Consider the following 25,301-nt stretch of genomic DNA (forward strand, 5'->3'; position numbering starts at 1 on the left):
ACTGCCCAGGCTATGCTCTACCCACCCGACACGAGTTGAAACCATGCCCATCTCTTCTCTTTGCATTAACCCCAAGTTAGACTCCCATGTCTCTAAGTCAAGGTCTGTCTCCCACTGTCCTCACCCTGATCATCTCAGGTTCACCGCTAAGGTCACCAGCTTGCATTTGGAATCTGGAGGCAGAGGGGACATAGGACACAAAAGAGACCAGATGAAGAATCTTCCCCATCATCATGTCTGTTCACAGCTCACTTCTTAGTGAGGACCAGAGATGCTGCCTCTGCCAGTCACTATGTGGGGTAGTAGAATCCATAGTAAGAGGAACCCGAAGGAAACTGGAAACATCGTAGACTCATCTTTTCTGACATCACAGACGCATCGTTTCTGAAGTCATGAAGTCATGAGATAGACTGGTTCCCCTCGTGGGGGATGGCTCACCCTTAGAATGACCACTGAGGGCATGCAACACCTGGCTAAGAGGAGGACCCACAATTATCCTGAAGGGAAACCCACCCCAGATGTGGTGCATCCCAAGCCAGAGATAGCTAATGAACTACCCACAGCCACTACCAGCAAGAATAGGTGGAAAGCCTGCTGGGGCCCTGCTCCTAGGCTGCTGCAGCGCTGGTCAGAACCAGAAGGATAGGCAAGAACCAGCAGGAAGAGGCCAATCTCTATCCCAGGCTGCTTCTCCACCAGCTCCACGGGGGCCTAGGCTTGCTTTTCTTGGTGCTTCTCCTTCTGGAGAAAAAAGATGACACCCTCCACCCAGTACACACACACCTAAGCTCACAGCCACCCTTTCCCCATTTCTGGATCATGCCCTTGACTTCTTCTTGGTGCACAGTATGGATGGAACTGTGTCCCCCCACAACGTCCACAGGTAAAATCCCAACCCCTAATGGGACTGTACTGGAAGATAAGGCTCTACAAAGCTGAGAGGCTCTGTCTTCTGTACGGAACCGGGAAGCTGCATCTATCAAATCTCAACAGTACAGCAGCCTAAACAAGATCTGAACAAAACACCAGTGAGCACGCCGACATGGATGGGGGGAATCTCACAAGGCCCTACTCCTAGGTGAAGCACCACAGGCAACTGATGACTGCTAAGAGAAGGAGAATTAGTGTTTCCCAGGGATGGGCTCCCCTAACTAATTACCCAACACCAAGTGGTCAGCCCTAAAATCATACTCGTGAACAACGCTAAATAGACTCGGAAGGTTGTACTGGCACATTTATACATATGTATACGTGCAACAACAATAACTAAAGAAAAACACTAAAGATGACACATGGAAGTAGAAGGAGAGTTTGGAGACGGGGGAGGGAAACACTGGGGTACCAGGAGGGACACTGATAACAGGGGACAGAAGATGATAAAAACATATCCATGTATGAGATGCCATGATGAAATCCATTATTTTGTACAATTGAAAAATGCTAATAAAAATAAAAAGTTCTATTTTAAAAAAAGAGAGAGAGAGAGAGTAACTGAGTTAAAACAAAGATACCAGGGTGGGTCCTATGCTACTCTGACTGGTATCCTTAGAAGAGGTTTGAGAACAGAAGACACCAGACCGGTATCCGCAGATGGACAGCCACAGCAGGACACAGCTAGCAGGTAGCTATCCTCAGGCCTGGAGACAGCCTGCTCCTCAGAATTCCCACTGCTATTTCTCCAGCTCTTCCCTAATTCTGGTAAAAGTGCAGACACCCCCCAAAAGCTGTGTTACCTAATCCTTACCCACCAGCAGTCTCTAGACCCCACCCCCCACCACAGGTCACTTCACACAACTGTACTGAACACAGTTGGGGTATGGTCATCCGACCTCTGCAAGCCATGCAGCAGACACTAAGGCTTGTAGCCGCAGACCTGACCGTGCCCTCTAGATCACGGGCGACCCTTAGAACAACAGACCCAATTTTTTGGTGGCAGCGGGGCAGGAGGTCTACAGAGTCCCTTCCTCACCAGACACACCAGGTTCTACAATCTGGTGTCAATGGCTCCGATGCATAGGTACTATCATCAGGAGAACTAAGGAGACTAGCCTGTCCAGGGACAGCACATTTGGCCGAAATCACCAACTGTCGCACAGACTTAAGGCAAATGAGGAACAAAACAGCTGAGTCAGGAATCTAAGGTCCACACAAACGTCCTGCAGTCCCTGGGCTATGTCGTGAAGCCTCCTGCCCAGAGAGAGGCTCTGACTAGCACAGAGTCCTTCCTGTCAATGCTGGAAGAAAAACCAACAGGTAACACTGGACCCAGTGGCTTCTGCTGCCCAAATGCTGGAGCACTTGGGGACAGACAACATCGGTGGACTTGATCACAGAGTTGGGTAGTGGTCGGGGTCTGACAGGGCCCCATATAACATGCCTGCTACAGTGTACACAAACAGGCAGCGTCCAGACTGGAGCAGGCATCGCACCCCACCCCTGCTGACTCTCCAACTCAGGGGCCAGAAAGAAAGAGAAAGAGAGAGAGAAGAGGAAAGGAGAGGAGGAGAGGGGAGAGGAGGGGAGGGGAGGGGAGGGGAGGGGAGGGGAGGGGAGGGCAGAGGAGAGAGAGAAAAGGCAGCAATAGAGGTGGTCACCTCCCTGCCCAGCATCTGACCGTAAGCCAGGAGAAACTGAAGCTGACCACCCAGGGTGACCACTGGGGTCTCTGCACAATATGCAAGGTGCCCCGGCTACATTTAAACAAACTACACGTAAGAGTCAGGGCACTCCAACACACTGGCCTCTTGCCTAGAGCTCCACATATTAACAGCGCTACCACAAGGGGACATGCAGCCAATAAATGCCTTCCCAGTCCACTAAGGTACCAGAATCACAAAGGCTCCAAAGAGTCACTAATGAAAACTAGACAGTGGAGCAGAGCTTCCACAGTCACCCCTGACCCACCTGTCCCTGCTGAGCCTGCGAGCGTGGCCCATGCTAAAGGGCATGCTGATCCCAAAGAACACACTCTGCCCAGGGCCAGGTCCAGCGGGGCGGCTTCCTGGCTGATGGAGAGAACTCATCTGCAACGCTCCGCACTCGCTGCTACTCTGCGGTACACTTGTAAATGTCCAGTCGGGGATTACTAGGGTACAGCTCAGTGAGAGAGCACTTACCCGGCATGTACAGTCATGGGTTCAATCCCCAGCCTCGCGAGGTAAGTAAGACACAATGTGACAATATAACAATAAATAAATTTCTGGTCAGTATTTTTCATGGCTGTAGGTTTTTGGATTTCTTTCTAGGATCACCTTTGGTTACTGATGCTTTTCTAGGAATTTGCCTGTTTTATCTATTGAAGTTTTCAAGTTCTCACAGGCATCAGATGATCCCTGTGTGCCCTAAACTCTCTATTTTGGTTGGCTGCTTTGTCTGGAACCACCCTTTCCAGGCCCCACACCCCTCATGGGTGTCTTTCTTCTTGCGGTCTCTCTCAGGCTTTTCTACTTCAAAGGGTGAACCCTGACTCCTCTGTTCTATAGCAGACCGGAGCCTCTGAGCAATTCAACTGGTTCTCTGTGAAGGTGTGAACAAGCTGAAAGTGTCAGGGAGCAGGGAGTGGCCCGGCTCCCTCGGTAGAGAGGCTCTGTCTGGCCGTGTTCTGCCCTCACTCGCACGCTTTCATCATGGTCCCCAAGTCTCAGGGTAATCAAGCAGAACCGCTGCTGCAGACTAACGCAACAGAGGCCACTCCACAGGTAACGCTTCGTTTTAAAGGGGTTTAACCACCTGTCCTAACTACAGATGAACAAATGTGTAGCAGACTTTCTACTCTTTGCACATTCTACAGGACAAGACTTCCCTTTGGTTTAGTCCCTTTTTGTTTAGCTGGGAAGATTTGTCATTTACTACATCCAAAATCCTCCCCAAAGAATAAGCCTCAGGCATACGAGCCATTCAGTCCTACATTCTCATTCTCTATCCCTCTCTCTCTCTCTCTCTCTCTCTCTCTCTCTCTCTCTCTTTCACACACACACACACACACACACACACACATGCTCTCTTGCAAGCATGCACACACATAGACTCATACATACGCACTCTCACACACATATACATACACTTGTGTTCTCTCTATCTATCTCTATCTCTCACACATACATACACACTCTCATATGCACGCATACACATACACATATTCTCTCTCTCTCTCTCTCTCTCTCTCTCTCTCTCTCTCTCTCTCTCACACACACACACACACACACACACACACACACACACACACAAATGCACACACATGCCACTAAAAGGATTCAGAGAAGACAGGAATAGCTCCTAGCACATTCTTCCATGTGGGGCTGAAGCTTTCCAAAGACGCTGTTTCTCTGCTAGAGACTAAAGAGCACTGGGGGGTTGGAAATTTGCAGAATTGAGAACCGTATCAGGTTCTTTAGAAAAACAGCAACTCATTCACAGCACATGGAAAGACCATCCCACAGCAGAAGATAACAACACAAGCCTATGTGTGTCTCCACCACCACATTTTTAGGGAGTGCTGAGCATCAAACCCAGGGCCTCTGGTATGCTAGAGCAGTTCATTCCCCACTGAGCTACACCCCCAGCACAAGAATGGAAAATTCCTACTGGTTAATAAAGAAGCTGCTCTGGCCTATGGCAAGTCAGGTTATAGCTAAGTGGGAAATCCAAGAGAGAGAGACAGGAAGAAGAAAGGCAGAGGTGAGAGAGATGCCAGCCTGCCACCCAAGGAGTAACATGCCAGCAGACTGGTAATGCCACAGCCATGTGGTAAAACATAGATTAATAGAAATGGGTTAACTTAAAATGACAGAGCTAGCTAGCAAGAAACTTAAGCCATTGGTCATACAGTTTGTAATTTAAAAAAAAAAAAAGAAAGGAAGAAAAAAGAAAGAAAGAAAGAAAGAAAAAAAGAAAGAAAGAAAGACAGCAACGTACCTTTAACCTTTGTATATGGCCTAACATGCCCGTGCTTGTTAGGTACACCTCTCAGAAGGGACTGGCAAGTTTGGCAACTTAGCTTCCACCAACCCTAAAGCTAAGAGTGCTCTGCGCATGTCTGAAACCTATAGAAATACTTCCCCATTTGGCTGTTGCCCACCTACCTGACAGTCCACGACTGCATGTGTTGACTTCATTGATTTATGGCTCTCTGTTGTCTTATGGCTATACAAGTGCATATAACATTTTGCATGATGGAGCATGTCACTTCATATTAAATCCCACTTTGACCTCGGTCACTCATCTTTGCCTCAAAACAAACTATGTTCTTACTTCCTTTAAGGCAGAGTGAAATACATTCTGCTGATTCAGGTGATGGAGGCCTCACACCCTAAAATAATGTGTGGAGTCAAGTTTGACAGCATTAGCAGAAGGATAACCAGACCCCAGCATAGCCCAGCCACAGAGGGCACAGGTTTCCAGTGGCTGCATTTAATAATCCTACTTCACGAGGTTGGGACCAAAACACATTGTAAGTAGGTACTGAATACCTCAGAGGTCCCAAATGGCAAATTCTCACATGGTACCATCACCCAGGACACTCAGGAGTTTTTGCAAGATGCAGGGGCAGTACAATAGAACATAACTGAACTTGGAAAGAGCAGCTATGGCAACAGGGTCAATGGAGAGGGGATGGGGATGGAGAGACAGCCACATAGAGGTTTGTGTCTTTTTTTTTTTTCAAGACAGGGTTTCTCTTTGTAGTTTTAGAGCCTGTCCTGGATCTCGCTCTGTAGACCAGGATGGCCTTGAACTCACCGAAATCCACCTGGCTCTGGAGGTTTGTGTCTTAGAGCAGCCCAATGTTCTGCCCTTTATAGACCCAGATGGTCAGGATGGGCCACAGACACACAGCACATCTGGCAGCCACATGCCTGGGCCTCTTGAGTACAACACTTGCTTCGAGAACTGAGCCCACTCTTCCCCCTGCTAGGCACCTTCACTTATGACTCTTCCCCAGGGAAGAGAGAAACCGAGATCTCCAAATCCCTGGTAGTTCACCCCACTGCATCCAGAACTTGCCTGGACACCGACCCCCTTCCCCAACCCATGTCTCTACTTGTGCCAGGGACCTTGGCTGTCTGGTCCTCATGCTTGCCATGGCTCAAGACCCTCCCGAGCAGTCATGCAGCATCAGCTCAGCCTCTTATTCTCTGAGCTGAGAACACAGGAGTTCTTATCACACTGTGCACACTGCAGTGCCTCATGGCTGTCTTTGCCTATGTTCCTCCCCTCAGTCTCCACCAGCTCAGACCTTCTGGACCATCTTCTACCATTTCCTACAGATAATGCACAGCCTCCCACCACTAGGATTCCCAACAGAGCCAAGGTACAAGCCTGGGATCCCTCTCACAGTCAAGGGGAGTCCCAAGTCCCAAGGACTGGTGGGGCCTGCTAATCACAATCCCCAGGGTAGTCGATGCTGTGGCCCTGGAACACACAGGGTACTAGTGCCTCAGGGGTGGATTATAATCAGGCATTACTTAAAGAAATAAAAGTACACTCCACTGAGGAAAACACTCCAGGAAATGTCAAGTTCACATCCCTGAAAATGTAAGGAAATACTTTAAATCTATATGAATACTTGAAAAAAAAAAGCTTCTTAAAACACGTTGTCTAACTACAGGGGGGAGAGGCTGCTGGAACAATGCACGAAGAGTAATTCACTCAAGGTACACCATGTGTGGTTACACCTATGCAAAACGGCAAGCCTCAGCACAGACAATGAAAGTATCCCGATCAACTATGCAGTTAAGGATACACATAAAGACAAACCCTAAAAAGTAAGTGTCATTCAGCTGAGTTAACCGGGTTGATGACGCTACCAGATGGAAACTTCCTTCTTAAGAACCCCAATTCCATAGGGACTGGACTTCCCCTCGTCTGCCTTCTTCATCCATAGGGCTCCCACAAAACCAAGAGAGGTGAAACACTCCAGCAGCGATACCAGTCACAAGAGCTAAGACAGAAAAGCAGGCCTGGTGACCGCCAGGGGCTGGAGGGATGAGGAATAGGAATTATTATTCAGCCACGGAGTAGGACACAACCATGCCATCTGCAAAAATGAATGGAACCAGAGGACATCAGGTCGAGTTAAAGAGACCCGCGCCAGACACCAGAAGACTATATACTGTCTGTTCTCTCTTATGCACAGAAGCTAAAACAAGCCAACATAGATGTAGAATAGCGATGGCCAGAGGGTGGGAGGGGGTTCCAGGTGCAGGTTTGGTAACAGGTAACAAAGCACAGTGAGGTGAAAGGAGTACATTCGGATGTTCCCAGCACGGCGGAGTGACTCTACCACAACCTACTGCAGATTTTATGAAAAACTAGCAGAGAGGGGTATGAGGGCTGTGAGATTTAAAAAAAATGGCCAGAAAGGAAATGCTAATTGTCCTGACTTGGTCTGTGCAGCCTGCATGTGCATGCTGAAATATCACACTGCACCTCTTAAACGAGCATATCTGAATAATACCCATTATTCAAAATAAAATTATAGATAAATAAAAATAAAATTATATCCATAGCCAGGAGAAAAAAAAAAAGTATGAAAGGAAAAATGCTATTAACAAGGTGATCCATAGAAAAGGCAGCAAAGATAAGAAATGAAATCAGACGAAAGCAGAAAAACACTGAATAGAAGATGAAAATGAGCGTCATGGGCTCCTTCACAGACACACACGAGCATGGCTCCTTCACAGACACACACAAGCATGGCTCCTTCACAGACACACATGAGCATGGCCCCTTCATAGACACACACAAGCATGGCTCCTTCACAGACACACATGAGCATGGCCCCTTCACAGACACACACAAGCATGGCTCCTTCATACACACACAAGCATGGCCCCTTCACAGACACACACAAGCCACAAGCATGGCCCCTTCACAGACACACACAAGCATGGCTCCTTCATACACACACAAGCATGGCCCCTTCACAGACACACACAAGCATGGCCCACAGGAAAGCCTGCTGCTCCAGCCCTGCAGGGTACCTTTAGCTCTGAGACAAGAAGATTTCCTGAAGATTCCCTTCTGGACCTTAGGAAGGTAATAAAGCCAAGGGCAAGCTAGGTGCAGCAGGGCATGACTTCCAGCGTTTGAGAGGCCAGGGCTGGAGGATTAAGTGCTCAAAGCTAGCTTGGGCTACACAGCAAGATCTAGAAACTACCACGGAAATATCAATACCAGCATGATGACTCTAGAGGCCGAAGGAAAAGCCTCTGAAGATCTCTGACTGATACCATTCATACATACAGTATGCAACACATATACATGTATACATGGACATGCACATATACATGCACAAATGCCTGTATGTGGATATACACACAAACGCATGTACACATTCAGACATTCCCACAGCTCCATGTGTACCCATGTGTACAAATGCAAATGTATACATATCCACACACTAATTCCCACAGGTATGGACGTACCTATGCACACAAATACATACCACATGCCCATCCACATGTCCACACACTCATTAGCACACACATGGACTAAAAATACATGTGTGATTTATTCTTCAATTAGATTCAAACTTTGCTATAAATACTGCATTGCATTACAGTGTCCAGACATTAGAAGAAATGTTTTAAAATTAGCAGTGGGTATAATAATATCTTTTATTGATAAGGTGAAAACAGTTGAGAAATGGCTACTCTGTCCTACAGCCTGAATGACCACTATGAGACTTGAGCAAGAGGTACACAAAGTGCCTCTGAGCCCTAAGCTGAAAGAAGATTCTGGATTCTTCTGGCAAAGTCACCCATGATGTACCAAGCCTCACTTTTAGGCTTCCTTAAGTCACTCATTCTTAGCTCACCCAGTGGGCTCAGCTTCCTCCCGACACCAGACAAGGACACACGGGTGACAAGCCACAGGGGGATAAAGGGGCTGATGCAGGGTTCCCTTCCAGCCGATTTCATCTGCAGGATAGGTCGACAGTCACACTGCCTCAGCAGGCCACAGTGGGGTGCTCAAAGGAGGGTTCACAGGCCAGGGAAGGTGAATGAATGCCTAAGACCAGAGGATCAGGGCCAGCTGCACATTTACATTCTGCTGAGGTGTGCCCAGGACCCGCCTCACCCTCCCAAGCCTGCATCAACTCACTACAGGTGCATCAGAAAGATGAGAGATGCCCACATGCCACCCCACGGTCATCCACGGCTTACAAGCAGCTCAGCTGCTTCTGAGAAGCAAGCCCAGGCTGCCTGCCCATCAGACTCCTCTGTCTTCCCCAGATACCACCACGAAACACTGAGCATTGAAGTTTTGCCATTAAAGGGTAGACTGAGGCTCAAGGAGGGAAGAGGTAGGCACCCTATAATCCAAACTGCCCTTTATTAGATAATACACATTTCGAAATCCAGCACAGCCGGGAGAGGGGCGGAGCTGACCAAAGGGCTACCTTGGACTGAGCACACTGACCTGTTTCTCGTTCTCATCCTCCAGCCGCAGCCGATCCTCAATGCAGCTTCGAGCCTGCAGGAAGGCCTTCCTCTGTGAGCGCTCCGTCAAGATCCGCACGAAGACGCCATACATGTTCACACCCACGAAGAGCAGGGCATTGGCACCGAGCTGTAGGGAGAGAACAGGCGCAGAATGTAGGGTCCGTGCTACTCAGGAACAGGAGGGCCTGGGTCACCATGGAAGCCACCAAGAGGCTCTCCATCAACCCCTCAGCCAGCTCCAAACTCACAGGCACCCAGGAATATTCAAGCACTGCCCAGACCCACAGTGAGACACAGCAGGAACTATACAGGGCAGAAACACAACTTTGTCTACCCAACAGACGGCAATGCCACCCCATGTCATGAGACTGAGGGGTAGCTACATCTAGTGCCCTAGGCTGGATTTTACTCCCTCCCAATTTTATTATGTTAAAACCTTGACTCTAGAAGACCTCAGAATGTATTTAGAGATAGGTTCTTAAAAGCCATAATTAAAGTAAAATGAGATCGTTAGGGTGAGCTCAAATCTAGCCTGACCGATAAGCGATCAGATCAGGACGCAGGACTGTGAGAGGCCCTTGAGGAACCAGCCCTGCCCCAACCTTGATTGTAGAGCCCAGTCTCCAGCACTGTGAGAAAATACAGTTCTGTTATATAAACAACCATCCCCCACTCTGTGGCACTCTGTTATGACAGTCCCACAAAAATAATACACCTACAACATAAGAATACGAGATGCTGCTTTCAACACCACATGGAACACCCTAGAAAGATTCAGAGGAGCTAAGTCGACAAAAATAAAACCCGAGTAATTGATTTCACACAAAGTAAACTGGAGCACAAGAAAGAGTAGGGCCCGCTCTGTAAACAATCCCTTCCCCCATGCCTGCCAGGCTGAGGAGGGGCCCACAGGGAGTCCAGACTCGTAGGCCAACTTTGAAGGCCAGAGGGACATTGCCTGTTTGGTTACATAGAATTCCAGGAATATAGCTCGTGGCCCTGACCCAACTCTAGTCAAGACCCCACAGGACCAGACGATGTCACAGAGATTGGCAACAGCCAAAGAACTCAGCTCAGACCCCAGGGCATCAGCCCTGAGGACTTCCTCCTGAAGGTCTCTTTCCCTGGCCTGTCCCAGTGCCGAGCAGACCAGAGTTGGACAGAGGCATTTGTCACAGGTCACAGAGGAACATGGCAGCCCCCAGAGCAGGGGACGCCTACCCAACCCAAGAAAATGCCGGTCTGTCAGCTGCCACGGTGTAGAACTGCTAGCTGATTAAATGTGGCGTTTCCACCTCTGCATGAGGGAGGAGGGGATGCAAACTTGGATCGCTGCTACTGCTCCTCACAGATTACCCCCAAGGAGTCCAGGCATGGCTGTGCCACACTCTATACACAGAGAACAAGGCCAGTAAGCACAGCACAAGATGGACCAAGAGTCTCCTGACAGCAGCTGGGAGAGACTGGGAAGATGTCTAACCAGGAGTGGGCCTGAGACAACCTTGGGACAAGAACTGGTGGGCCCCTGGCACTCCTGAATGCTGACCTGTAAGTGGGAGGTCCAGCCCGGAAGACCACCATATTGGACAGATCTGGGCATCAGACAAGGATCTAGGCATCTTCAAACTCAGGTTGTCTAAGATGATTTCTTTTAAAGCAGATTAAAATGAGGACCGGAACTGGGGACTCTCTTAACAAGGCATCCAGGTCTCACGAGTGACTTTAACCCTGACTTGATGCACAAGCATGGGCAAGCCTGAAGGTGAATTGTTTCATGCAAATACCTTTATTGAAGGAAATTAGAGCATATGCTCCAAGAAATGAAAACAGCTGTTGATTTAGAGCTATGTTGCAGGGACCTGCCAGTGGGCTGCATCAAATACGGTAGCAGTGAGATTGTAACCAGACAGGGTCTTTAATTTTCTTTTGCAATCAATCTTCCTATAACTACTTACACCCCATGCTTTGTCATCGAACACTAGATCCCTTCTGATTTGGTATCCACCTCTAACTCCAGGAATTCCATCTGTCATAAGTAAAATTTTGCACCTCAAAGTCGTAAACCGGTAGTGGTCTCCTGTACTCTAGAAACATCAGAGAGAGCATGTACTGTGACCCTGACCTCACCAGGTGATCCTAAGAATCTGTGATCCCGACACTGAACTCCCTAAGGATGAGAACAAGAGAGTCCCTCTGTGTCCTCAGGAGCTAAACTCAACCCCACGCCACTGTGTGCTACTTCTTCTTGGCATCTACTCACCCACTGAATGGTTCGCTGGACCACGTGCCGAGCACTACAGGCTGTTCCAATGGCGTCACTGTGGCTCTTCAACTCACAAGAAGTCAGGTAAGTAACTCAACCAGAGGAAAACATACTAAGTACACTGGGCGACTGTTCGGGCCGGTGGGGCTTCAGGGGTTGCAGGAGGGTAGAGACCACAGCCAAAGAGCAGAATATGCACAGAGCATGTGAAGTCACATGACACAAACAGCAAAGACAACTAGTGCCACCAACTCCCCGAGAGAGCAGTAGAATTCTCTGGAAGGCACATAATGTGGAAAACAATGAATGGTACAGGATGCACAGTTACTTCAGCCCAAGGGCCAGGCCTGCTGTTTCTAGGGTTCACAGAACCCTGAGCAAGGGTTCTATCTATCAAACCTTCTAAAGCCACTGGACACTGAGTCTCAAATGCAAAACTGGAACCCCAGGCTCATGGCCACAGTAGCATCTCTAGATCAGAACACTGAGTATACAGACCATCAGGACCCTCAGCACATACTGGGTTGGACATCATGGCCTTTATGAAGGTGATCCTGTACAAGATGTTCAGGGTCGCATGGAGAGAGTGGATGGTGCAGCCTCACCCTCCCATGGCCCTCAACACAGGACAAAAGCCTAGGCTGAGGGTTGAGAGATCAGGCAGGTGGGCATGTAGGGTAACAGCATCTTTCGGGACAATGTAGCACACTGGGCACTGATGGGAGATCTGACCAGTCCCTGAACAGCATGGGGGTCTGCAATAGGCCAAGGCCAGAGGAATGAGCCATGCTATCAGCTGAGCTGGAGAGCCCCAGAGAAGGACCTGCACAAGGGGCCCTCCACCTTCTAAAGGAAGTGAAAGTCGGGCAGACACCCCTTAAAGTAAAAACAACAATTAAAGCCTCCCTTCTGAGCTCTGCCCACATCGTATCTTCTATCCCCCCATGACACTCACCAAGAACGTGTGGGCCCAGACTGAGGGTGTGTGAATGAGAGTTGGTGGAAGAGGTAAGAACCAGTGCATTCACTTGTCAGTGTGCTAGGCCTCATGGACCACCCCTTCCTCCCTGAGTGCACCAGAGCCCCTGGATGTGAAGTAGGAAGGCTGTGGGGCTGTTGGATAGGCTGGCTGCCCATCTCCACACAGCACAGGGGTATCCCTGGGAGGCCCCTGGCTTCTCAACACCCTTGATCAGAAGTGAGAAGCTCCCTTCCCTATGTCCACTAGCTAAAAAATCTGCCTGCTGTAGAAGAGAAGTATATCCAAACACCCTTGGGACATCCAAAAGACTACATCATCAGTGAAGTCAGAATTCTACATGATGCTGTCCTCCTGGGAGCCACTCCAAGGGAAAGAGATCAGTGAATCAAACAGCCCGACTTCCACAGAGAGCATTGTGGAGAAGGGTTTGTGGGAGGAAACTGACCCCTGAGGAAGACTAAGGAACATCTGTTAAATACCTCTCACCTGCCCAGGCCTGGCCTACCTAGCTATCCCTGGAACCCTCACCCTTTATTGGCCAGTGTTACAATTGCATTCAACTGACTGACACACGCTCACCATCTATCTGAGGGACAGTGGTCCTCTCAATTCTCCCCACGAAGCTTTCTCATCTTCTGGCCAAAGGGGCATTTGGAGCCAACGAACACATTCCCCAGTACATGAAACTGACAATATGGCTGGGTACCTACTCATAATGACAGGAGGGAAGTGGCTTAGGGTCATCATGAGCTTATCAGAGACCAAGGAGCCACAGGCTACTGGATTTATCACAGGGGAGCCCAGCTCCCATGCTACCTCCATACCCCCGATGGCATCCTGGCCTACCACTGCCACTGCCTACACTGGCCTTGTAGCAGCCTATGGCCAAGGCTTCTGGTCATTGTGTGTTCTCTCTGGCCTTCCACCCAGCAGCATGTTTACCCTTTTAAAGTATCCCTTTTCTCCTCTTCAGCTGTACATTTTCTCCCTTCTGATCCCCACCAAGATTCTGAGTCTTTGACCGTGGGCTCCACACCTCTCTCAGGAGTTGGTGTGGCAAGGATGGGTGGTGCTGTGCTCAAGTCCTCTCAATTAGTCTCATGTTTATAAAAGCCCGAATTTCACCACAGGCACAAGCACCCTCCACACCAAAAGAAGGCTCATGCTAATCTCACAGAATATCACAAATATTCCTCATTCAACACCCCCCCCACGTCAGGCATCCGGCCAGTACATGACACAGCAGAGCTAACAGGGTCTGTGGGAATAGGGCCAGCACCCATAACTGCTCCACATTGTCCTTGCATCCCCAGCTCACTCTGTGCCACTGACCTCATTCTTCAGACAGACACAATAAGGGCAAGGAAGAAAACAGGGCTTCCCAGGTACTACAACACATGCACAATCCCCTGCAGTAGCCCCTACTACCTGAATGATGCCCCAGTGATGGGGACAGACCCTACATCCAATCCAGTGTCCACCTCACAGAAATCAGAAGCAAATTAGCAGCAAGGAATCATTCACCTCCCCATCGAGATGCAGGGCAGGCTGGCATCAAACCCAGAAGACCAGCTGCAAATAAGTTCAGACGCCTTCATGGCCCCTGCTTGGCCAGGCAGAACCCAGAGAAGAAGGATCTCCCAGGGACTCAGAATTCCTCAAAGCCAACAGGCAGCAGGTTCCAGGAAAGAAAGGGACCAGGAGCAGCATCTCCATATGCTTGCCCAGCATGCTCAAAACACCACCAGAGCCAGCTCCTCAGGACAGGACTGGGTTACGCCTTGGCAAAAGAGTTGGGGTTGTCCATGGGGTAACACACTAGAGTCAGAGGTATCAGGATGAACTTGTGTTCAGCTTAACTCAGCAGCAGATGGGCTGGGATACAATATTTACAGGAATGTGCACACTTGTGAATCTGTTAGCACCGCTGATACAAACAAAGGTAGCCCAGGAACAAGCCGGGAGCCCAGACAGTGGTTTCCAATGAGAACCTCCGAGAAAAAGCAGGCCTCGGCCAGGTGTGGTGGTATACACCTGTCATCTCAGCATTCCGGAGACTGAGGCAGGAGGATGGCAGTTCAAGGCCAGCCCAGGCTGTAGTGAGACCCTATGTCAAACAACAGGAAAGGACCCCTGGATGGCAGGGCTGGTTCTCAGACTGGGACAGAATAAAAATGAATCAGTCTGGAGGGTTCTACATGTCACAGAGTAAGAAAGAGGTATATTAAAGGTGTGTGTGTGTGTGTGTGTGTGTGTGTGTGTGTGTGTGTGTGTGTGAGAGAGAGAGAGAGAGAGAGAGAGAGAGAGAGAGAGAGAGGATGAATATGTCAGACCACACAAGAGCAGATGAAAAGGCTCTAAGTAACCACACCAGGACCACATGAGCAGGAAAACCAAGTGGTATTGGGTTACAAGCCGAGTGTGAAAAGACTCACACTGACAGAAATCAATGGCTGAGTAAACCAGACACTGACAACACTCTCAGCCAGCCAGCCATGGCACCCTGCACTCTGGGAGGTAAATTCCTCACTCCCCACATAAGGGAGGAAGTATCTCCCCACTACGCAGCCCGGCCCAGAGCACAAAAAGGACAAATAGTACCTCGGTGAGGAGAAAGAGGAACACACTCAGCAGCACCCCTCAGCCAGACAATGACAGCAGCTCGGCAGTGACAAGCTGCAGCCCCAGAGATGAAGGGCGGGCTTGCTGTTGAAAACCCAGTACCCCAAAGAGATGAGAAAAATCATCAGACCTGGATGGGCACAGGATAGCTACCAGGAGGTCACCGGGAAAGCCCTGGCCTTGGCCACCCTACATCCCACCATCTTGAAGAAATGACCTATCCCAACCTGACATCTTTATCCCACATTCCCAGGTACCAGCATCTTCTCTTCGGTGCCACACACAGGGACAGGTGGCCCCGCCAAGGCCAGAAGCTGTGAGCCCCCTCTCTTGTCCCTTGTCTAATCAATTCCTGTCCCTCAGGGCTCTGGGTCTCCCATCTCTATCTACCTCACCTTGAGTACATCATACACTGACTGAAACCGCTCCCTCTACAAAAGACCCTCCTGACATCTTATGTTCTAGAAAGAGCCTTAAAACTGAGCATGCCATAGGAACTCACGAACTTTAGACCAACAGCTGTGGAACCTGTATGGGACAGGACTAGACGACCCTCTGCATACGGGAGACAGGTGTGTAGCTGGGTCTGTTTGAGGGGCCCCTGTCAGTGGGATCAGGATCTATCCCTGGTACATGAGCTAGTTTTCTGGATCCCATTACCTACCTATGGGGGGACACCTTGATCACCCCTGATAAAGCAGGGAGGGGCTTGGTCCTGCCTAACTGGATGTACCAGGCTTTGCTATCCACCCATGGGAGGGCTTACCTTTCTGGAGAAAGAGTGGGGGTTGTGGGGGTTGAGGGGTAGGGGGAAAGTAGGGGTGTGGGGAGCAGGAGGAGGGATGAGAGGGACATCTGTGGTTGGTATGTAAAATGAATTAAAATTTTTTTAAATAAAAAAATAAATAAGAGGGGGATAAATGGAGCATTCTGGAGGCTGACCTGGCCTGGGCCCACCTCCTAGTGTCCTGCCCTCTGAACGGCAGGCACCAAATACACAATGCATGTCCTTCGGCATGTGTGCAGGCAGCTCACATCCTCAGCACTGCTCCCCTAGCTGCAGCCATGACCTAGAGGCTTTTCTGACCTCCTAGATGGGGTTGAGTGGCCCTCTATCATCCTGTGGTTCCCATATTTATCCTCATCTCTATTTAGTATGCAAACCTGTCCGCTGAATTTCCCCAGCTGTCAACCTGGCATGGTGTTCCAGACTGCCCCTGCAGCAAGTACTAAGCCTGGGCATCATTCAAACTGTCTGTGAGGGCACCAGAGTACCACAGGCTGTCCTCAGGCACCCCTGGCTGAAAGGATGTGTGAGGCGTGAGCACAAGGCCTGCTCTGAGTTTTCTCTCACATTCGTTTATGGCATTTTTGCCATTCCAGGGAAGAAAGTGAACCCACACACTGCTCCCCACAAAGTCCAAGGCACAGTTAGTGGCAAATCCACAGGCAGCCCTTCCCTTGTACGCCCCGCCTCAAGTCAAGTTGCGGAGAGCAGGTCAGCCTCTAGGCACCTTCTAGGGCTTCTTAACCAGACACCATTCCATCCTTGCCTATAGGTGTCCACCAGGGCCTGGGTGGGGATGATACTCCACTTTCTTCCAACCATGGCAGCCTTTTCAACACCACACACAAGTGTGTTTTTAAATTAATGTAATTGCTTGTTCGCTCTCTGGTTCTGAATTAGTAAACGCTTTAGAATTAGCATCATTTGAAAGGGAACCAGCAGAATGCTGATCTTTGCTGGAGGCAGTGATGGCAATCTAGGAACCATGGGGCTGGTCTCTTTACTTCTGGGCATGTCTGAATTTTTCATGATTAAAATAAAAACAAGTTTGAAAACAAGAATATGGCGACTCCCCACAAGCTCCGTTCACCTAGTTTCCAACTAATGAAGCTGTAGTCACCAGGCCAGGAAATGACTCTCACTGGGACCTCTGAAGCATCATCCTTGGTGTTTCCTGTTTAACTCTCTGTCCCTCAATGCCAAAAGGGTCCCAGGTCTTGCCCCCTGCCCCCCGCCGCATAGAAGCTGCACTTACCCACCCTCACAGTCCCCGTCTCCAAGCAAGTGGGGCCTCTCCTCTCTGATCACGTACCCACTGTGGTGGCAAGGGAGGCAAGAAGGGTAGATACAGGGACACACAGCGAGAACGTTATAAATGAAAGGTAGGATGTGAAGAGCCAGATGTGAGGCCCTAGGTGGCTTGGCATCCAGGGAACAGTTCTCACCAAAGATAGCAGCTCCCCACGCACCCTACCCAGAGGCTCAGTGATCGAAAACACAGTGGCCATCAAAGCCTCCTAGAGGGCAGGCTCAAGTTCACACACTGGAGCCTCAGACAGCCCCACTTCAGGCTTGCCCATTCCCCACCCTTAGTACCTGTGATATCTCTGCACCTCCAACCTCTTCAGACACCTGAACATCATCAGAAGCCGGCCAGAGATAAGATGGCTGGCTAAGTGCCTAGCTCTCGTCTGTGGATGAGACCCTGCCTGGCACTCACTCTACACTTCTCAGGAAACATTTTGAAGTGCATACCAGTGAAGTTTTTTTAGGCTCAACCAATGATTCCTAATACATGATCACTCAATTAGCCCCTCACACCACAGGGGACATAGTGCTGGAGAAAACAGCTGCCATGGTTCGAGGGGTGAGTTTTCCAGCCCTTTGGGGGCTGCATTGCTTCAGACAGCAACGGGTCATCTTCCCAGTCAAAGATACCTCTCTCCTGTGAGGAGGGCATGGGTTAAGACATGATGTAAAGCATACTAAGCATTCCTGGCATGACATATCATGTGTGACCTCAACGCATCATCCTCATGCTGGCAGGTGCTCAGCCCACCTCCACCATGACCAATCAGAACACTCATGGCATATTCTTTCCCTGCAGGAGTAGAATGTGCTGGAGTGGGCTACCCCTGCTTCTGATTCTCTACCATCTGCCACTTTCTGGAGTCTCTTGAGCTTGCCCCTACCCTCTTGAGGAGAATCCGCCAAATGCATAACTAGCGTGATAAAGCTTCTTCTAGGTGTTGCACGGCCATTCGGAGAGTCCCACAGATGTCCCCCACCCCAGGCTAAGACCCTCTGCTGTACAGGCAGGTGGACAGGGAAGTATCTCACAGTAACAATTTTCACAGAAGAGCTGGCTGCCAGCCATAGGCTAAGAGCTCTAGATTTAGCTCTTTATCATGCAGATGGGCAGGGAACAGGAGACATCCTCCAAATAAAAAAATAATAACAGGTTTATGAAGAGCACACAGGTCCTGTGGATGGGGCAGCACTAAAGGGACACTGTGCAGGGTCCAGAGGTCAAGTGGACCATGGGGACTGATGGTCTAGTGCTGGCCTAGGGCCATGATAGGTTCAGACAGCAGGAGGTGACCAGGTGCTATGAACTGGCCATGTTCCTTGTTCAAGATGTACACATACTGTGTGAGCAAAAATGTCCTTCCTAGCCATCAGAAGCATCGCCAGTGCTTCAAGAAAGCAGAGAACAAAACAGCAGGTGAGTGAGCACCAGACACAGCATGTGCCACAAGAGCAATCAGATGAGCCTCAATGCTGAGAAAAGGAAGTTCCAGCGGCGAGCACTAGAGAGCCAGGCCAGCTATGCACTGTGTATAAGCACTGCCCCAGACTGAGGCCACTTCTGAAGGCTGGAGCATCTCTTTCAGAGACACTACACTGTCTGTGAGCTGCTCTGTGTTCTTAGAGTAAAAGTAAACTCTGTATTCTGATCCACAATACGTGGGGCTCAAAGGCTGAAGGAGGGACAGCAAGGGGCCCTGTCACACTACAGGTGGCTTCTGTTCCCCTGCTTCATCTTCTGGATCCTGTCAACTCTTCCGCAGACATATGCACACCCAAGCACGGATACATGCACAGACACCTGTGTACATGCCTGTGTGTAACCTATATGCACACCTACATGAATGCACATGTGAGTGTGCATACACATGAAGGTGGTCACATGGGGTTGATGCCCATAGTGTTGTACCCAGAGCCTCCTCAGTTCCGAACCCTGGGATTCAAGTAGCATGACCCCAAGCTTTCTTCCTATGCCCAGCTAAAAGCAGAGCAAACACCCAACTTGGACATCAAAGCCGGCCCTGCCTTCTTCTCCAGTCCAAGGGCAGATCACTCAGGCTCTATGCTGCCATCCGTCAGTCCTGGCCTGGACTTCCACCCTCCTCCTGACGCTGGTGTCTCAGCACAGCATATGGAAGGAGGGTGGGGTTCCAAGAACTCTGTAGGTCTAAGCACCACTGAGAAGAGGGCAAGGGAAAGCAGATTGTTAAAAAGAACAGAGGGAGAGTCCCCAGGACTGAAAGGCTACTGTTATGAGTGGGGAACACAGGACACAAGCCCATACTGGCCTGGGTTAAGTGGCGGGAGGTCCCACTCATTTGCCCCTGAGTGCTCGGAGATCCTCAACCATTGTCGTTGGGGCACACTGACCCCATGTGAACACACCCAATCTTACTGATCCAGGCGAGGTCTAAGTTTGGACCTCATTCTACAATTCAGACCCTGAAGTAACCCAAGGTCATGGAAGTAGGGGTGCAGGACTCTGTCCAGGTGCTGCTGGGTCTCTGCCTAGACTACCCTACTCAGGGCTAAATCTCCCTCCTGCTGATGCATCTACCCTTAAGAAAACGCACTGGAATATCCCCGTGGCCTGATCATGTGCATGCACAAGTGTGCAGATAGGCATGTTTGAATGTCATGTGTGTACACATGCTCTGTGTATGCACAAGTGGACATGAGGCTCTAAGAGCAGGTGAACACGCATATACTGGTGCATGAGCACAGATGCACAAATATGAACATGAGTATAAGAGTATGTGGGGATAGATGTCTGTGTGTGTGCCTCAAGTGTCTTAAGTGTGTAGTGTGCATTGATTTGTGTTTGTTTTTCCATGTGCACATGCATGGGTGTAAGGGTAACAATAGCTTGAGTGTGCATGTAGGTGTATTTGTGTGGATGTGTGAGTGGGTATATTAAGATCGTGGGTGTGTCTACATGCAAACACAAGTGTGTAAGTGGGAGAACATGGCAGGGTACTCATGAAGCATTTGTGTAGGTGCTTGCGTGGGGGTGGGTGAGTGTGCTTCTGAGTGGGCGTGTGTGCTTGCATGTGAGGGAGAACAGAGGAGGGGCAGGTATGACTCATGTCCCCAGACACAGTGAAACAGTGTCCTACAGAGCAGAGTTCTTTTCCTGCCTCATTCATCTCGAGATGGAGATAAGAACCCACAGCTGTGAGCACGGTCTCCTGCCCCACACCCCCCCTGCTCTTCCTGTCCATACTGAGGCCTGGGTCCCACCCCTGCAACCTCCTGAGCTGCAAGTCCTGGCTTCATGGGGGCCTGCCAAGCAAACACAGGGACACCACCCCACCACAGCCACATGGCCCTCCTGGTCACGCTCCACTCCTGCCATTGCAGTTGGGAGAAGAGAACATGCAGAATGTCCCGTTCTCCACATCCTAGGACTTCCTTTCAACGTGTGATCTCAACACATGGAAAGCACCTCACTCCAAAGGGAGGTTCACCGAGCTAGAGACAAATGTGCTGATCACTGGCTTCAAGCGGCTGCCTACAGCACCAACGTCCATGTCACTGATTCCAGGCGGCTGATAGGACAGGGAACACCTGCCAGACACAGTCCACACATGGTACCCAGAAAACACAGCTGCCCTATGACACTGCAGAAAGAATTGCTACCCCCACTGACAGTGAGGGAAACTGAGGCACAGAGATCACCCTGCACCCCAGCTCACGGGATGATGCCAGCGCCCCTGAAGTACTTGGAGACCACTCACTCTCAAGCCCACCTGCACCCATCTGAATCAGCCCCTAAGCTATCCTGCCCCCTGCCCACAGCCACCTGTGCACCCAAGGAGCTCAGCCCTTACCCCAAGACGTCGAGGATGTTACAGGAAAGAGAGTGAGTCTGAAGCTATCAGAAGCCCGGAGGGTGGTGCCCACAGCGTGAGTCAGAGACAGAAACAAGAGCACACATACTCCTTAACAATCCTGGTTGCCATCACAGGCAACCAACAGAAACTGAACTCCATTTCCTCCACCCGGACAGGCAGCCTAGTTGAAAACACACAGTGTACACAAGCTCAATAGACCTGGGCTACTTCAAAGGGAAAAAAAATAATAACTGTACTATGGACTCATCTGAGGCAAAAAAGGAAGCACACGGGGGCTCAGAGCCAGTGGACACAGGCCTGTCCGCCTCCTCTACTCCAGCCTCAGGAAAGGCAGGGCAGGAGACCACTGTGGGTAGTGGCTAGACCAGCCTAGGTCCACTTTTCCCAAGAACCCCCTCACCTCAATAGCACTCCAAGGCAGTGACCTTCTGCTTTCCTGCCTCTACTTCCGAAAGGTTCTCAGAACTTCCTTGAAGATGGGCAGTGGTTATGGAAGAACAGGATCCGGAGTGCAAACCTCCATGCAAAGTGTAGGTCTGCTCTGAGCCTCTACCCTTGACAGGAAGTTAAGCCTGTAGCTCTTAGCTGGGGGTGCACACCTGACTCTGGAGCTTTCACAGGACTCAGCCCCAAAAGACTGGAGCGGAGACCTAACACCCGAAAGCAGCACACTCTGACCCTGAGTATGCAGCAAGGGCCACCCTGCAGGCTTCCTCCATGACTCCTTCTTTCAGACTCTTCTGCATATCTGCCCCATGCCTTCTTCTCCGTCCTGCCCAGAATGACCAGGTGAGGAGGCAGCGCCATCAGCAGAAGGCTGCACAGCAGAGGTGGCAGGGTCTGAAGGGAGGCAGCGAGGTACACCAGCTTGCCTTCACTATAGGTTTCCCTACCTTGACCCCCATTAATGTGTCAATATGGGCCTTGAATACAAATATTGTAGAGGATAAAATGCTTTAGAAATGGCAGAAGATTTTCAACACATGCTTTCCTTATGGACTTTTTACCCTCACACTGTCTCTGTGGAAAGCAGCGTCTTCCCCTGGGGGGAGGGGGCATGGCTGAGTTCAGTGAGGGAAGGATTTACATCAAATTGGAGGCTAGTCACTGGGACACGAGGGTACCAGCTACCTAAGAATCCTTGTTTTCACAATAAGCTTCCTCCCCGCACCTCCCCCCAGAATAACAAGGGCTCCTCTATCCCAGAGGGAGGGACATTGGCACCTTTGCCGACTCCTCCCTCTCTCCTTTTAAATCTTTTCTCTAAAAGGAATGCCTAGAGGCTGTGTAGGGGGAAAAATTACCAGTTTTAAAAAGGTAACAGCACAGCCTTTTAAGGCACCTAAAGAACCCACCATGGACCTCAGCCCATGTCTCTCACTAGCCCTACAATGCATGCTCAGCATCATAGCCCTTGTGACCATGTACTGCTCCCTGACATCAGGGTCTGGATGTTCATCCTATGGTCAGCAGGTACACCTGACTAGCAGCCACCCCTCTCACACACACACACACCAGTTATCCTCCCCCAATTTGGATTCTAGGCCCAACCCACCCACCCCCCAGCAACTCCCCATGTGCTCCCAAGGCACCTTCTTTCCTTATATGGGCTCCCCCACTGATCTGCTCTCATCTTCCTCCTGCTGTTCTGTAGCTAGACCTAGAAACACAACCCTGCCACAGCAGCCAAGCCTGGGCAGGACCAGTGCAGGGGCAGGTGTGGGAGTCCAGCTCCCACCTTTTGAAGGGTTCTTAGGTGGAGGAGAGAGGAATGAGGAAATATCAGACAGAAAGAGAGACCTAGACAACGAGAGGAAAGACAGAAACACTGGATAGCTTCGGGAGGGCTGGGGTCAATACCCAACAGCTTCATCCTTTATTGAAAAGAGCTTTTTACAATATGCCAAGGGGAGAGGCAAAAGACCTCCCCCTTGCAAGATCAAAGCACGCCCTACAGTCAGTGTAGAACCTTCCAAACATCTGGTAAACACGCCCCTAACCAAATCATCTCCTTATGCAGCCCTGCTGCATAAAGCAAGCTCAGATTCTCTGACCCTGAGTAAGTCTCACTAGATAGCCTGGTGGCTCCCACAGGAAGGTCCCAAACTCCTAGGAACAGTTTCCTGGTCCACCTCCCCACTTGCTTGGGTACGGTGGTCTGGGAGAACAAGGTGGAGAACAGTCCAGGAGGTGCCTCAAGAGGAGTTAAGTCCTATGCCCTTGTCCCAACAGCCACCTCACCCGCCCAAGCTGAAAGAGACCAAAGTTCCAGGCTTTGTGGAGCCAGGATCAGGGCTTCGGAGAGCACAGGCTATGAAGACCAGATTGTGAGTGACCTTGGCAAACTCCCCTCCTTCAGGACAGGAGTCGGGTTCACAGCTGGGTAGTTAGCAATATTAGAGGGGTTCAAAGTCCTTTCCCTCCCACTCACTGTTCCCTCGGGTCCGCGGAATTGAGAAGCAAGCCCCAGATGCGCTCCAGGCGAGCTTGGAGAGGAGCCCAGGGTCTGCGCGCTCCGCCAGACTAGAAGCCTGGCCTCGAGACCGCGCATCCTCCCACTTTTCATCCCTCTACGGAGATGGGCGCAACCCAAAGCAGTGGATCAGGCATGGGCCCCCGCTTGGCCACACAACTACTGCCTGACCTTGGGCCTGTCACTGCCACCACCACCCGCACACACACCGGGTCTCCGGTCTCCACCCTAAAGACGCTGTGGACTCTCATCTCAAAAGAAACCCCAGGTAGTGGGTGCTAACCCTGACTGCATTTCCCAGCTTGCTGAGTGACCTTGAACACCCATACTCAGTTTCCCCACCCTCCCCATCAGAAGAAGCATGTTAAACTCCTGGCACCACCAGTCCCGCTGGCAGGTGTGTCTCCAACCCAATGGGGGGCGCGTGATGGCACTTACCGTCCTCCAGAGACGTGGGCGCTTGGCAGGGACCAAGGCGGCTGTGACCAGTAAGTGAGAGGCAGCCACCACCAGCCCGAAGCCGATGGCCAGTAGGCTGCGCACGGGCAGCAAGGCATAGGACACGAAGGTGACCAAAAGGAGTTGCCAAACCCCCTGCTCAGCAACCGCGGATCCCACTGCGCCTCCCGCAGAGCCCCTCGCCGGGCCACCCAGCGCGAAGGGGCAGCAGAGTAGCGCGAAGGTGAGGCTGAAGAACAGCGCCAGCTGACCGACCTGCTGCAGCTGGGGCACCTGCAGGGATCGGACATTGGTGACCACGAACAGCGCCAGGAAGAGGATGCAGTGCACCGGGTGAGACCCCTTGGCGAGGCCAGGCGCGGGTCCCGGTGCGCCCAGCAGTTCAGCCAGCGCCAGGGCTCCCGCCAGTAGGCTGAGCACCGCCAGCGCCTTCAGCGTGGCCGCCTGCTCCAGCCGCAGCGTGTAGCCGCGGAACAGCGCCTCCAGCTCGGGGCACGCGAACTCCTCGCCACACGCCCGGAGCCCGCGCCGGCCGCCCGGCCCGGCCGCCCGCTCTGCGCCCCCGGGCTCGCCCGCGCCTCCGACGCCGCCTTGGCCGCGCGGCGCCCCCGCCATCTCAGCGCCATGCAGCGGCCGCGGCCACGGGCGCGCCCCTCGCCGGCCCGGGGCGCCGGGGCGCGGGCGGCGGCGCCGGGGCGGGCGGGCGGCGGGCGGCGAGGCGCCGGGGCGCGGGGCGGGCGGAGTTGGGGCGCCGGCTGCCCAGCGCGCGCGCCCCGAGCGCGTCCCCTCCCGCCCGCCGCGCCTGCGCACTGGCGCCCGCCCGCGCCCCGGCAGTGGTCCTCCGCGGCGATCGCGCTGCGACAGGCGAGCCCCACGAGTCCCGATCTTGGGCGGGCAGAGTCCGCGCCCAACTCTGCGCCCCACGTCTCACACGCCCGAGGGGCCACGTGACCTTGGGTAGCGATCTTGCCTCTCCGAGCCTCGATTTCCCCACCTATGCACAACGGAGCCTACCCCCACCCCCCAGGAGTCTTTCGAGGCGTTTAAAAAAAAAGCCAAAATTCCCAGGAAGGGGAGGAACAGCCCTGCCAGGTGTGTGTCCCCTCCCCA

The 25,301-nt window shown here is 51.4% G+C and overlaps 1 protein-coding gene across 1 annotated transcript in view; it reads right to left on the reverse strand.

The window, feature by feature from the left end:
• Window positions 1–24,870, reverse strand: part of Adcy1 (adenylate cyclase 1) — a 126,983-nt gene extending 102,113 nt beyond the window's left edge. Inside the window, exons 1-2 of the mRNA XM_036201588.1 lie at window positions 24,171–24,870; window positions 9,421–9,570 (exon numbers count right to left, since the gene is read on the reverse strand). Of these exons, the coding sequence (XP_036057481.1) occupies window positions 9,421–9,570; window positions 24,171–24,806 (786 nt within the window). The 5' untranslated portion in view covers window positions 24,807–24,870. The remainder of the gene's footprint in view (window positions 1–9,420; window positions 9,571–24,170) is intronic.
• Window positions 24,871–25,301: the final 431 nt, after the last annotated feature.

Source organism: Onychomys torridus, chromosome 10, assembly GCF_903995425.1.
Source record: "Onychomys torridus chromosome 10, mOncTor1.1, whole genome shotgun sequence".
Taxonomy (NCBI): Eukaryota; Metazoa; Chordata; class Mammalia; order Rodentia; family Cricetidae; genus Onychomys; species Onychomys torridus.